The sequence below is a fragment of the Chiloscyllium punctatum genome, chromosome 3 (genome assembly GCF_047496795.1).
Source record: "Chiloscyllium punctatum isolate Juve2018m chromosome 3, sChiPun1.3, whole genome shotgun sequence".
In the NCBI taxonomy this organism is placed as follows: domain Eukaryota; kingdom Metazoa; phylum Chordata; class Chondrichthyes; order Orectolobiformes; family Hemiscylliidae; genus Chiloscyllium; species Chiloscyllium punctatum.
Genome location: NC_092741.1, coordinates 22,104,466 through 22,119,721, shown reverse-complemented (window position 1 = coordinate 22,119,721; position 15,256 = coordinate 22,104,466). Strand labels below are relative to the sequence as shown.

At 41.4% G+C, this 15,256-nt stretch overlaps 1 protein-coding gene across 3 annotated transcripts in view; it reads right to left on the bottom strand.

Annotated features, from left to right (window-relative positions):
• Positions 1 to 9,133: 9,133 nt before the first annotated feature.
• The window catches only part of LOC140456880 (CSC1-like protein 2), a 66,044-nt gene continuing 59,921 nt past the window's right edge, over positions 9,134 to 15,256 (bottom strand). For all 3 annotated transcript variants that reach the window (XM_072550791.1, XM_072550805.1, XM_072550797.1), the window contains 2 exons: positions 14,927 to 14,989; positions 9,134 to 9,898 (listed from right to left, as the gene is read on the bottom strand). In XM_072550791.1, the coding sequence (XP_072406892.1) occupies positions 9,713 to 9,898; positions 14,927 to 14,989 (249 nt within the window). In that variant the 3' untranslated portion in view covers positions 9,134 to 9,712. The remainder of the gene's footprint in view (positions 9,899 to 14,926; positions 14,990 to 15,256) is intronic.

Below are 15,256 nucleotides of genomic sequence, written 5' to 3'. Positions count from 1 at the left end.
CCAATTTAAATAATTTTGGGCAGCTTCATAATCCAGTTCTTAATCATCTCTGGGTGACATTATAAACTTGGCATTCTATTTAGGGAAGACATAAAAACAAAATTCCAAGAATGGAATGAAATGTTGATTTTAACAAAGGGATGTCCTTCAGGGGTGCACTGAGACATATATGTCAGGTTTTCTGTACACCAAGTGCCACTTATTAAAAGTAGCACATCTGCCCTCACCCTCCCATCACCTTCTGAATCCATCCTGAACCAAACATAGGGCCATATATTTAATGCCTCCAATAAGGGGAATCAATGGCCCAGTGGTATTTCTGCTAAGTATTAATCCCGAATCTCTGAATGACCACCTGGGTTCAAATCCCACCACTGCAATTAGTGGAATTTTGGATTTAAGTTTTTTTTAAAAACCTGGAACTAATCTACTGATGACCATTAAACCATTGTAGGAAAAGCCTATCAGGCTCAATGTCCTTTAGGGAAGAAAATCTGCCATGCTAACCTGGTTTGGCCTACGTGTGATTCCAGACCCAAAGCAATGTTGTTAACTCTCAACTACACTCTGAAGTCACTCAGTTCAAGGCCAGCTGGGGATGGGCAATAAATGCTGGCCAGCTAGCGATGCCCATGTCCCACATGTGACTTGAAGTGCAAAATTGTATAGATGTAAAACTAGGCTTCCTGTATTAGAAAGTTAAAAATATTGTATTTATATCAGCACTTTTTAAAACCTGCCAAATAGAAGGCAGCCTGACACTGATAGCATTTGCTTTTTGGCCAGTGTTTCGCTCGCCCCCTAAAAACTTTTTGACTTTGTGTTAATAAGCCAATTTAAGAGGAGGGTGAAGAGCCATAAGGAGGAATGGTGGGGTACAGTGGATCTTTCAGAGAACTTGATGTGTGTGAACCATGTGCATCAGACCTCTGACCTTTGTGAATTTTGGCCGCCTTCTTGACCTGTCCACCTTCCTTCCCACCTATCCCCTCCACCCTTCCCACCGAACTATCACAATTACTTCCCACCTGCATATGCCTATTGCCTTCCCACCTACCTTTGCTCCCAGCCCCACCCCTACTTTCCTATTTCTCTCTCCTCCTCGGATGCTGCCTGATCTGTGCTTCACACTTTTTGACTCATCTTGAAATTACCATCAACGTATTGGCTACTAGAGGTTAATGTGGCTAAAGATCCAAAAGATAGATTCAGAAGTGTATTGAACTACTTTAATGTGTAAACCTATATATTAAATTCCATTGCATTTTTGTATTGCCTCACTTGTTTCCTCATGCTCTAGTGTGCAACAATTGAAAGCTGCATTTGGTGATTGTACACTCCTGATCTGAATGAGTCTTTTGACTGCCAATAACATGTTAGTTCATATACCTCCTTCACCTTAGATTTTCCAAACCTTCTATAAGACTCTCTTGACCAGTTAAAATGCATGCTTTGATGGTAAGAAGAGTAAATAAGGGGGCAAAACAAAGTGATTTAAAATATCAGTACCACGGCATGAATACAAACTTAAATTCAACTGACTTAAGTTGATGTTTGTGTAGGAGTCCATCTCTTCTGTTTCTCTCTGTCCTTTTGGTTAAAGGTTCAAATGTTAACCAAAGGTTATCCTTTCTAAAAACTGAAATTATATTAAATCTGGGTATTCGGGCTCATAAAAGCCTGTAATTTTGACTATGTAGCCTTAACTACTAAAGTCACTGCTCTGTGCACATAACTTCACAAATGAGTCAGTGTGGGCAAATTTTGTTTGTCTTTTTTTTTTGAGCAGTTCATTATGAAGTCCTCGTCGTTCCTCCAGATCAGTCTACTTGAAATTAGAAGCCTTGCCAACTTGAGTGGAGAGAGAAAATTAAATGAGGTATAGGAGCAACAGGTTCTAAAATGTAGAAGGTAAAAATAACTGGTGTTAAATTATTATTTTTAAAATGCACCATGCAATTTTGCATGTTTGTCAAAAGTAATGCATCTTTTGTGAATCCTTCCCATCTCCTGAAGCTCTGTCATGTGCAATATGATAGAGGATTTTGTCAACTTCAAAGAAAACCAGCATCTCCTGTCAGTCTCTGTAGAACTTAATGTATAAAATATTTGCTGATGGTGTAAAAGCATGCAAATTGATAACAAGTGAAAATTGCAGACTTCCATCTCTATCCTGTGCCCATTATGTGGAAGACCAAACGTAAAAAATAGCTGTTCCCAGGGTAGTGTTATTTGTGTGTATATGGACATGCATAAGTCTAATTTGTGGTGAGCTGTGGTGTGTGCTGTCCATTTATTTTGTAGTGTGTTCTTGAGAGAATTATCATTTTAGGCCCGCAAACTGGTTGGAGTTCCTAATGGAATAACTTTAATACAAGAGACAAAAATTTGGTTTGCTTTGAATGCAATATATGCCTTGACTCTGGATTAGAATGTAATTATATAAACAAATATTGCAGTTATAGAAGTTGTGCTTGCATCTTTTGGTACAGTAGATCTGGTTCAGTGTACTTAAAACAGCTCAAGTGATGGTACTGAATGAAACTTGTACTATGATTTCCAATCAATCTGGGAAACTAGTTCTTGAGAGTGGAGTTGCCTTATTCCAATATACAACAATGTCAACTTCTAGTCAAAGTTCATCACTATCTTGTAAGTTTTCAAATTGGTAGGTTGTGGTGTGTGCCTTGCACAGTACATGGATTATGTTAGCATAGCTTTAGATCAGTAGGGAGACAGACTGCTTACACCACCAATCTACACTCGAGAAACGATTCGGAGAACTACGATGGTTCATTCGTGAAGCATTATTTTTGAAATCACAGGCTGGACTACTTTCCATAGCACCTTGATAATCGAGTAGATGCAGGAATGATGGATGCATATGCCATTAATCTGCTTGGACTTTTCAATGAGCTGCGATTAGGAAAATGCTGAGGAATTTCCCTGGCTTGAGAAGGATCATTCATCTCTAATGATGGACCAGATCTTTGTCAATTGCAAATGTCTTCAGAAAGTGTTATGTGATGTTTCTCTTTGCTTACCGTCTTCAGATGCACATCTTGGCATCCTTATTCAATACCTAGTGTACAGTAAGAATTGTGCTTGCTTGGCTTACCTATAGCGCAGTGCCTCCTGCATACAAATCAAATCTGGATTTCTTGAAAGGTCTTTTTAGAACTGAGCTCAAACCCCACATTTAAATCATAACTTTAAAAGGATGGGACAGATTCAATCTTGGCATTATAATGGACAATCTCTTTCTTTTTTGGTTGACAGATATTATCACCCATTTACTTCGAGTCAGATGTACAGCAGATCATTCCATCCATGCTGACCAGACATCTTAATCTAGTCCCATTTGGCCGTATCCCTTTAAACCCTTCTTATTCATACACCTATAAGATACCTTTTAAAAACTGTAATTGTACCAGCCTCCTCCACTTCCTCTGGCAGCTCATTCCATACGTGCACCATCCTCTGGGTGAAAACATTGCCCTTTAGGTCCCTTTTTAAATCTTTCCCCTCTTGCCCTAAGCCTATGCCCTCTCGTTTGTTTTTCTTTATTTTTATTCCAGCTCACTTCCTTTGCAAGAGTTACAACTGAACAGCAGGACAGTCCATGAGCAGAAAACTGACCTGACTGCAATTATAAACTCAACAGTCCTGTTCAGAGGGACTGCAAAGTACACCAAGTGAAAGTAATGCTGGAAATTCTTTGCTTGAGGGGCTTTGAGGTAATATAAATGGAACCTACCTACCTACCTTTTCCGGGGAGGGGTCTGCCACACCATTTGTTCTCAAACAGCCAGAGATTCAAACGCTTCCACCTTTTTGCCAAGTGAGCTGTTGAGTCACAGAATCTAAGCAAGGAGTTTAGCAAATTCTCCAGATTAATTTATATTTAGCGTTGGGCTGGAAAAGAAAACTGAAGCAAACCCAGGCTAAAACTTGATTTTTGGCTCTGTCATGACAAATGGGACAGATTTTCTTTTGCAGTTACAGTCTACACAGACTGGCAAGAGTGTGGTAAGTCAGAACGTTTTGTCGGAGTTCTATCTCCAGTGCTGGATAGCAGACTTCCAATGACATGTGACACTCAGAACAATTTGAACAACCCAAAACTGTAAATATTCTGATTGTATAAATTTTTTATATGCAACACACTATGCTTGTATGTGTGTATTGGTTAATGTGTGTAAATTTGTTTTCATGTCCTATTACCATTGATTTTCCCAATTCTTTTCTATAAGCTTCTAGAAGTAGGTCTCCTGTGGAGCTGCTTATGAGAAGTCTTTGCTGTGGCTACTAATTGTCCATTTGAGCCCACAGCTAACAATAACCAAACCAAATTTGTAGCTTTAAAATACCTGAGATCAAAGCACACTGCTTGTAAACTTGAGACTCAACAGTTGTGAAAATCTATATACTTTCATATAAAAGACTTTTATACATCTTCCAATTTGGTACGTGATAAATATGTGCTGGCCAGGAGACTTTTTAATGTACTGGAAAAACTTGCCAGAAGATGAAGAAGAATATGCAAAACCTTTTTGATCAACTTTCCAAGATATTTTATAAGGGAAATTGTAAAAGATGCTTCTGTCACCACTGTCAGGTTTCTTGTTTTTGCCATCCTAGAGAATTTACAAAGTGTTTAATGAGGTTCAGTAAATAACAAAAGTTATCAAAACCTGGGCAAAATTTTGGGTTTTGCAAGTGGATGTGCAGAAACCACCAATATCACTGGATGTTTGTGCTACCTAACACAAGATTGAATTCAAATTTCTCCAAGTTATTATACTTAATCTTTATCTGTGCATCTACGATTTCAAAACGTGATTGCAATCACCTTTTTAGACATGAGAAATCAGATTTTGACCTGGTGGGTCGGATAGGTGGGAGTTGAGAGTCTTGGCACCATGAGCTCAAGCCTCACCCATACAAACCCTGGTTTCTCGCTAAAAGGCCAAAATGCGGCAAGTTACCACCTTTTTGAGGACTCCAGTTACAGATCCTGGCACTACGCTGAGTCTCATGGGTCATTCTTTGGCATAGTCTCACAGTCAGGGTGTAGGGAATGATTGCTACCTAAGCTTTCCTGTGGGAATCTAGAAACAGAAGTTTCCTACTTGATGTCCCAAGTTTTCCTTGGCTGGGGGGAATGCTACCAGTTCAAATAGCAGACATCAGAACCTATCTGCATATGCACCAATCCAGTAGGAAAGTGGTGAGGCAATGGCATAGTGGTATTATCGCTAGACTGTTAATCCATTGACCCAGGTAATGTTGAGAGGACCTGGATGTGAATCACGCCATGGGAGATGGTGGATTTTGAATTCAATTAAATATCTGGAATTAAGCATCTAAAGATCCTGCATCCATTGTAGATCGTCAGGAAAACCCTATCTGGTTCACTAATGTCCCTTAGGGAAGGAAAATGCCATCCGTACCCAGTCTGGTCTACATGTGACTCCAGACCCGCAATGTGGTTGACTCTTAACTGCTCTCTGGGCAACGAGGGATGGGCAATAAATACTGCCTAGCTAACGATGCCCTCATCCCATGAATGAAAAAAGAAAAATTAGAGTAATTTCTTCATCTAGGGTTATTAAAATCTGGATCATATTAAGATTCCAAAGAATCTCAAGGCAGTTGGAGTGGATGAAGTTGCAGAGTTAATTTCTGTACTCAAAAAGGAAAGAGAAAAAGCATGAAACTACAGACTTTCTCTTGACCTCTGCAGTAGAGAAGATGTTGAAAGTTATTATTAAAGATCTAACTGGGTATTTATGTTTCAAGGTAATCAGGCAACACCAGCATGGTTTTGTGAAAGGAAAATAATTAATAACTATCTTACGGTTTGGTTCTCCTTTATCCACAGCATTTTATTCAGTGAATGTACCATACTTAGATTTCCAAAAGGCATTTCATAGAGTGCCACGTGTAAGGTTATTGTGTGGAAAATAACCGCTCATGATGTAGTTGGTAACACCATGACATGGATAAACGATTTGCTAGTTAATAAGAAAGTGTAGGTACATGGGTTATTTTCTTGTGAACATGTATTGAATGATGTGTCACAGTATTACAATTTATATAAATAATTTGGATGAAGGGTTAAAAGGTGGTGTTGCTAAATTTGCTGATGACACAAAATAAGTTGTAAAGTAAGTTTGTGAAGACTGAAGGAATCTATAAAGTGATATAGATAGGTCAAGTGAATCAGTAAAACAGTGGAAAATAGTATCGTTTGGGAATATTTGAACCTGTCCATGTTTGCATGAGAATTTTTTAAAAAGTTATCTAAATTGTGAGAAATTGCAGAGGGATCTGGGTGTCTTAATGCAGGGATTACAAAAGTTTGTATGCTGGTTCAGCAAGCAATTAGGAAAGCTAATTACAATCTCTATATTCTAATGGAAATTGAATGCAAAAATTGCACTTCAACCAAAAAGGCATTGGTAAGACCACATCTGGAATAGGTCTGTATCTGTATCTTACTTGAAAGATGTAGTTTCGAGAAGGTTTATTAGTCTAATTCAGAGTGTTGACAGGCTAGTCATATATCCACCAGACTTCGAAAAGACTATGTAGTGAATTGATTGAAGTATACAAAATCCTGAGAAGTTTTGACAAGATGGATGTGGAAAGGATGTGCTTTGTTTTGAGAATCTAGAATGAGGAATGGCTGCTTTAACAACAAAGTATTACCCATTTAAAACCGAAATAAGGCAAAAAAAAGTATTGACAGGACCAAGTGACTTTGGAGTACCTCTTGAAAAGATGTTGGAAGGAGAGTCCTTCAGTATTTTTTAAGGATAAGTAGTTTCTCGTTAAGCAACAGGATGCTAGGTTACCATGGGTAGGCAGGACTGCAGGTAATTGTTTTGTTCACTCAAATTGTGGGTATCGCTGGCTGGGCCTGCATTTAGTGCCTGTCCCTAGTTGCCCTTGAGAAGGTGGTGGTGAGCTGCCTTCTTGTACCGCTGCAACCCACTAAACTAAAGGTTGAACCCCACCAATGTTGGGGAGTTAATTCCAGGATTTTGATACATGATAATGAAGGAACAGCAATATATTTCTCAGTCAGGGTGGTGAGTGGCTTGGAGGGAAATTTGAAGGTGGTAGTGTTCCCATGTATCTGCTGCCTTTGTCCTTCCAAGTAGACGTGGTCATAATTTTGGAAAGTGCTGTCTAAGAATCTTTGAATTTCTATAATGCATCTTGTTAGTATCATAGAATTCCCTCCAGTGTGGAAGCAGGCCATTTGGCCCATTGAATTCACACTGACCCTCTAAATAGCATCCCACCCAGAACCCCCCTGCCCAATTCCTGTAACCCTGTATTTCCCATCACTAATCCACCTAGCCTGCACATCCCTGAAAACGATGGGTAATTTACCACTGACAATCCACCTAACCTACACATCTTTGGACTAGGAAAGGAAACAGAGCACCCGGAGGAAACCCACAGACGCTGGCAAAATGTGTAAACTCCACAGTCACCAGAGGCTGGAATAGAACCAGGTCCCTGGTGCTGTGAGGCAGCACTGCTAACCACTAAGCCACCATGCTGTCCACCTGGCAGTACACACTGTTGCTACTGAGTGTCAGTGGTGGAAGAGTGGATGTTTGTGGATATGGTGTCATTCAAGCTTCTTGGGTGGTGTTGGAGCTGCACCCATCCAAGCAAGTGGGGAGTATCCCATCATGTATCAGATTTGTACCTTTGTAGATGGTGGAATCAGGAGGTGAGTTTTTCACTGCAATATTCCTAGCCTCTGACCAGCTGTTATAGCAACTGTGTTTATGTGGTGAGTACAGTTGATTTTCTGGTCAATGGTAACCCCAATGAATTTAATAATGGGTGATTCAGTGATGGTGACAATTTTGAGTGTCAAAGGGCAGTGATTAGGTTGTCTCTTATTGGAGATGGTTATTGCTTGGCATTTGTGTGGTGTGAATGTTAAGAGCCACTTATCAGGCTAAGCCTGGATATTGTCTAGATCTTGCTGCTTTTGAACATTGGGCTCCTTCGGTATTGAGAAGCCACAAATGGTGCTGAACATTGTGCAAACTTCAGTGAACATCCTCCCTTGTGATGGTTGGGCCTAGGACACTACCCTTAGGAACTCCTGCAGAGATCTCCTGGAGCTGAGATGACTGACCTCCAACTATAACCCGCTTCCTATGTGCCAGGTATGACTCTAACCACTGGAGAGCTTGTGCCTTGATAGCCACTGACTCCAGTTTTGCCCAGGTTCCTTGAAGCCACGCTGTCGAGTGCAATCTTAAGGTGAGAATGACAGCCCTTGACATCACCTGTCATCGTATCAGCCGCTATCTTATTGAATGATGGAGCAGGCTCAAGGGGCTGAGTGTCCTACTCCTCTTGCTCTGAATTTGCATGTTGTAATGGGTAAAGGTAGATTGTGAAACTAAACTTACCAGCTCAAGCATGATTGAATAACAGTCCTCCTGTAATATAGGGCTTATACCTGAAATATCGATTCTCCTGCTCCTTGGATGCTGCCTAACTTTGTGCTTTTCCAGCACCCCACATTCTACTCTGACCTCCAGTCCTCACTTTCTCCTATACTATTATACCCATGTCGGTGTTGGTGGATTTGGTGTCTCAGCTGATTAAGTTATTGCTCGGAGGACAGGACCAAAATCACCACAAAGTTATTCAAATTGTAAAGCAACGTCTTTTGCATTGAAACATTGCCTTTGTTTCTATCTTGCTTCTTGTGCTGATGCCACTGCAATAGCCTTAGTCTGCTTTACCATTGGCAATATCCATATACTTTTTCAGTCTTGGCCTCACCTCATCACATCATAATGTGCTATTCATGATTTTAGCACCGAGGAGCTTTACAAATGTCAGTATGCCATTTTCTCCTCTTGCTGTGTCTTGTAACCACTTTTCCATTTTATGTATGTCAGTGACGACCTTTGTTGAGCTGACAACAGCTTCATAGGCTTTCACAGAAAAGTAGCCCGTGAGGTAATGTTCCATTCCTTTCCTCAGCCCAAGTAAAAGTAGGTTACCTGCAGGAGAGGTGGAGAAACCTGTTCTAATGCATAGCACGTCATTACCTACCAGAGTATAGAATGAAAAGGCGAGGTGCTCAACAAACTTTAGAGCTTCATTTGAGTGTATAGAAAGTGTAAATTCAACTGGTAAAATTCTTTTTCAAGTACAATTTTAGAATAAAAGTCAGACTCAAAGGCTGTTAGTTCGAGGCTTGAGTCTTAAGTTAAACTAGACCACATCATGATTGTGGCAATTATCTGTCAAACACCCTTTCCTGCAGAAGGTGGTGATTACTGCAGTAGGAAGTAAAGCTCAAGTGACTCAAAGCTCTACAAGAAAGGTGTTCTAAAACCACAATCAGAGTGCAGACTGAGAACTGAAAAGAAATTGATGGAGAAACTAATCTGTGGGGAGAAAGAGTTAACATTGAGTCCAGCTCCAATCGAGATCAGTCGTCAAGACAATCCATTCCTATGTTGCCACATGAAGATCTGATGTAACCAAACACCTATTCCAAAAAACTCAAATTAGCAAAATCAAAATTCCCTATTCAGAAGGGCTATTAAGAGGTCAAATGCAAGTAAATGAGCTGTTAAACAATATTCATTCCTCTTGTGCTCCCATAGAACTGTAACAGTACCACACGGTGACTAGTGCAAAATCATCTAGATTTCTAGATCTCAGTAGCTCCCGTATCCACTAAATATACTTGATCGTTATCTTGACCGTTGTCTGGAAGAGGAGACCTGTCCTCTGTTAGCTGATTGCTATCCTCCAAGGCACCATAGGATGGCTGGTCATGGTACTCCAGCTGGCTGTTTTCAGACCTGGGTTCACGTAAGACTCTTGGGAGATAAGCCTGTCATGATTCAAATTGATGTCAAAGATCAGAAGATTGTTGGAAGTAACAGTCAGAGATATACAGCAGTGAAACAGACCCATTGGTCCAACTCGTCCATGCCAATCAGAGATCCTAACCTAAACTAGTCCCAATTGCCAGCATTCTCTTTTCCCCCACCCCGCCCCTCCCCCAAACCCTTCCTATTCATAAGCCCATCCAGATGCTTTTTAAATGATGTAATTATACCAGCTTCCACCACTTCCTCTGGCAGCTTATTCCATACACACATCACCCTCTGTGGGAAAATTACCCTAAACCTACGCCCTCTAGTTCTGGATTCTCCCTCCACTACTCAGCCTCTCCCTATAGCTCCAATCCTCCAACCCTGGCAATATCCTTGTAAATCTTTTCTGAACCCTTTGAAGTTTCACAACATCCTTCCAATAGGAAGGAGACTAGAATTACACACAATATTCCAAAAGTGGCCTAACCAGTGTCCTGAAAGGACTGGCTATTCTCCATTTGGTATTCCAGACGGCAAATGATTTTGAGTTAAGTGTCCCTGAGACTCTACAAACCAATCCAATTCTATCCTTGATAGGCAGTTCTAGAGGCAAAGCTTACCAGCAGGAGGTACTGCATTGAGTATTTTCTATTACTATCCCTATCTGTGTTTTACTGGTACCGTTCCAACTGAGATCAGTACAGCTGTAAGTGAGCCTTTAACTTTGAGCTGACTTCCCCAGTGAACAGAAGGAAAAAAGATGAATGTTATCACTACCATTTTATTGAAGGCTGATGTGTTTTCAGCTTATTCCTCTGCTAAAGACACCTGTGCTTCCACTGGAGAGCTTTATAAAGCTATTTCCAATTTCTGGTTGCTTGTACAACAGTCCGTTAATCATCACCACCTGCAGGATAGTTTGTACTGAAAGGGCAAGAGTTATAGCTGATGATATCCTCTCCTACGTTAACTGCGCTTTCCAGCAAAGGAGAATGAGGGTTTCAACTGCTAGGAGATCTCCACGTAATAATGTGTCTGAGCCTAACAAGTAGAGGCATTTGTGTTGGCAGGCTAATGAAATATGGGAAAATCTCAAGGCAATTGCAGGAGAGTCCGCACTTTCCAGCAAAACTCATTTTAAAGAGCAAGTGTAGGACAGAACATGAAAATGCCTGAACACTCAGATGTGAGAGATCCACCGTGTGCTAAGTTATATTTGCAGGAGTGAACTCTTCATCAATGCAATTAAATGGTCCACACTGGAACACTGACTTGTCCATTCCAGAAAATAGAACATTACAGTGCAGTACAGCCCTTGATGTTGGTTTCAGAGGTTGGCGCAATATGAAACCCATCTAACCTACGCTATTTGGGCCAATCAAATCTAAATCTATTCCATTCTCATCCAGTAGTTGGCGAGTCTACTACTGTTGCCCCTATTACTCTGAGTAAAGAAACTACCTCTGATGTGTCCTATATCTATCACCCCTCAATTTAAAGCTATGTCCCCTTGTGCTAGCCATCACCATCTCAGGAAAAAGGCTCTCCCTATCCAATCTATCTTACCCTCTGATTATCTTATGTTTCAAATAAATCACCTCTCAACCTTCTCTCTAATGAAAGTAGCCTCCAGTCTCCCAGCCTTTCCTCGTAAGGCCTTTTCATCCATACCAGACAACATCCGAGTAAATCTCCTCTGAACCCTTTGCAAAGTTTCCACATCCTTTCTGGTGTACACAATACTCCGACTTTGGCCGCATCAGGTTTGTACAGCTACAGCATGAAAGTGGAGTTCTCTCCACTTAATTTTGAGTTCTAGCAACTGCCCTTTTTTAATATCATGTCTGTTGTGTTTGTGAAGAAGTAATTCACCCAGAGTTATTGCCTTGCCTTCTCTCCGCATCCCTGTGCATCCTTCCTTTTCAGGAAATCGGACAAGTTTCTACTGAATGCCTTAATTGAACCTGCCTTCACCACCATCTCAGCTAATCCTACGACAGTCTACGTCCTAACCATGCATCGTGTGGAAACACTTATCCTCCTGTCACCAGTGCTGTTTTTACCAATGACCTTATCTGTGCCCTGTGGTTCTCAATCCTTCCACCAACAGGGGAAAATGTTTCTCCCAACCTATTGTGTAGAGTCGTGATTTTGAACCCTTTGATCAAATTGCCTCTTCACTTTAATCAAGGAGAGCAGTCCCAACTTCTCCAACTTATGTATGTGTGCACCAATGCAAGAGGCCTGATAGACAAGGTGGATGAACTCTAGGAACTTGAGACTGAGACCTCACAGCTATTACAGAAACATGACTGAGGGAGGGACAGGACTGGCAGCTTAACATTTCAGGGTTTAGATGCTATTGGAAGGATAGAAAGGGAGGCAAGAGAGGAGGAGCAGTGGCATTTTTTGATCAGGGAAAACCTTACTTCTTCTGTACTTGGGATATTCCTGGGAGACTGTCCTGTGAAACTATAAGGGTAGAACCCAGAAATGAAAGGATGATCACCTTGATGGGATTGTAGTATTGGCCCCTCACTCACTCAGCAGGATACTGTGGGGCTCATTTTTTAGGGTGGTTTCAGATATGTGCAAGAGTGATAAGGCTGTAATAATAGGGGATTTTAACTTTCCAAACGAAGACTGGGACTGTCATAGTGTTAAGGGATTCGATGGGGAGGAATTTGTAAAATGTGTTCAAGAAAATTTTCTTAATATGTAGATGTACCTATTAGAGAAGATGCAAAACTTAATCTTTGCTTAGGGCAAGTGACATCATGTCATGTTAAGGTTGTACAGGATATTGGTGAGGCCTCTTCTGGAGTACTGTGTGCAGTTCTGGCCTCTGCTATAGGAAAGTTATTAAATTGGAGAGTGTTCAGAAAAGATTTACCAGGATGTTGCCAGGAATGGATGGTTTGGGATATAAAAATACACTGGGACTTTTCCATGGAGTGCAGAAGGTTGAGGGGTGACCTTAGAGGTTTATAAAATCATGAAGGGTATAGACAAGCTGAATAGCCAAGTTCTCTTCCCCCAGCGTGGGGGAGTTCAAAACTACGGGGGGAATATTTTTAAGGTGACCGGAGAAACCTTTAAAAGGGACCTGAGGGCAACCTTTTCATGCAGTTCATTCCACATACGAACCACTCTCTGTTAGAGGAAATGGTAGATGCAGATGCAGGTATAGTTACAACGTTTAAATGACATTTAGACAGGTCTAGGAGATGTTTATAGGGATATGGGATACACTCAGGCAAATGGGAATGGTTTAGTTTGGGAAACTGTCAGCATAGACAAATTGGACTGAAGGGTCTGTTTCTGAACTACGCTGTGAATTAAGTCCCTCATCACTAGGACCATTCCGATTAAACATTTCTGCATTTTCTCCTACATCTCTGTACCCTGCCTGAAGTGTGGCACCAAGACCTGGAAACAATAGTCCAGTTGAGGTTGATCCAATGTTTCTTACAAGTACTGTATGCCCCATTACTAAAGCAGAAGGCATCCTCTACTCTGTTAACACCTCTCAAACTGTCCTGCCACCTTTAATGATTTCATATATTCTCTCTCTCTCTCTCCCTCACTCACTCACCTCACTCCCTTGCCATTCCCGCCCCCCCACTCTCGCCTGCCCCCTCTCCCTCTCCCTCAAGTACTGTATGCCCCATTGCTAAAGCAGAAGGCAACCTCTACTCCTCTCAAACTATCCTGCCACCTTTAATGATTTCATATATATACACACACACTCGCGCTCTCTCTCTCTCTCTCTCTCTCTCTCATGTGCGCGCTCTCTCCCCTTCTCTGTCCGCCCACCTCCCTCTCGCCCGCGCCCCCCCTCTCTTTCTCTCTCTCTCGCGCAGACGTATACCCCTTCAAACTGAACCCCCCCCCCCCCCCCCCCCCCACACACACACACACAAGTTTGTGGAATGAATTTGTAGAATAATGTATTTTGCTGTAAAACAGCATGAATCCGTGTCAGATTCTGTTAATCCCTTTTCTAGAAATAGCATCAGTCTGACCATTGGGGTACAGACAGCCTCACGCAGAGCACCTCACGCCTTCAGTGCATTATCTGAGACCACATGGCACCTGTTGTTGAAGTTCACTTGAGAATGTAACTTTTTTTAAAAAAAGTTCTGGCATTTACATAAGAAACATGATAATTCTGAAAGATCAGAGACTTAACAAATAATATGGGTTTTTTCAATATATAATTTCAGTTGCTTCACACTATTAACATTTGCTATAAATTCTGTCTTCTGATCTTAAACTTCACAACCACCTGCTGAAGAAGCAGCACTCCAATAGCTAACGAGGTAAAAACAATGACTGCAGATGCTGGAAACCAGATTCTGGATTACTGGTGCTGGAAGAGCACAGCAGTTCAGGCAGCATCCAAGTAGCTTCGAAATCAACGTTTCGGGCAAAAGCCTGATGAAGGGCTTTTGCCCGAAACGTCGATTTCGAAGCTACTTGGATGCTGCCTGAACTGCTGTGCTCTTCCACCACTCCAAAAGCTAATGCTTCCACACAAATCTGCTGGACTACTCCTATAGCTCGAGTTCCCAGGACTCCTGCATCACATCGAGTTGTAGTTTTTACTTTGTCTTGTCTCTGCATATTCCTTCAAAAGGAGTCACTTCATTCTTCTCTCCATTAAATATTGTCCATTCATTCCCATAGCCTACTTCCTTGTGAAGTTCTCTCACATTCTCCTATTACAGTTTGCAAGTTTTGAATCATCCACAAATTTTGAACTTGTGCACTGTACTGAGGTCAATAGAATGTCTATTTTGTATAACTCTTTGGAGGGCCAGTGTGGACTTGATGAGCTGAATGGCCTGCTTTCACACTGTACAGATTCTATGAATTTCCTGCATTTGCCCCGTAATCCCCCGAAACCTTTCATAGCCATGGCTATGTCTAAATATCCTGTGTAGATGATGCCTGTTTCATGACTTACATAAATAGTCCTTTGACTGGTGGAAGATTCCTCCCTGTTTGTCTATGTTAAAACCCACCATTGTGTTACTTACCTCTGATCGCCAGGCAGGGGCTGCAGCATCTGCTTCTGCTTCCTCAGTTGCCAATTTCTTACCCTGGGGTAGCAAAACATGGTCACACTCCAATTAGTCATACTTCTCCAGCAACAGCTCTCACATCAGTGCCGTGTTCAACTTGCAGTTATGGTCTTGAAAAACAAGTGTGACTACTTGCTCCCTCAGCCAAGCCAACACTCACATTAGCAAGTGTCTACTCTGTCCACAGCTTATTGTCCCTCTTCCATCTTCCTATCCTAAAGTACACTACACTTGCCTCTTAAGGATCCAGCAGAGAGACTGATTGGACTCATTATGATACCACCA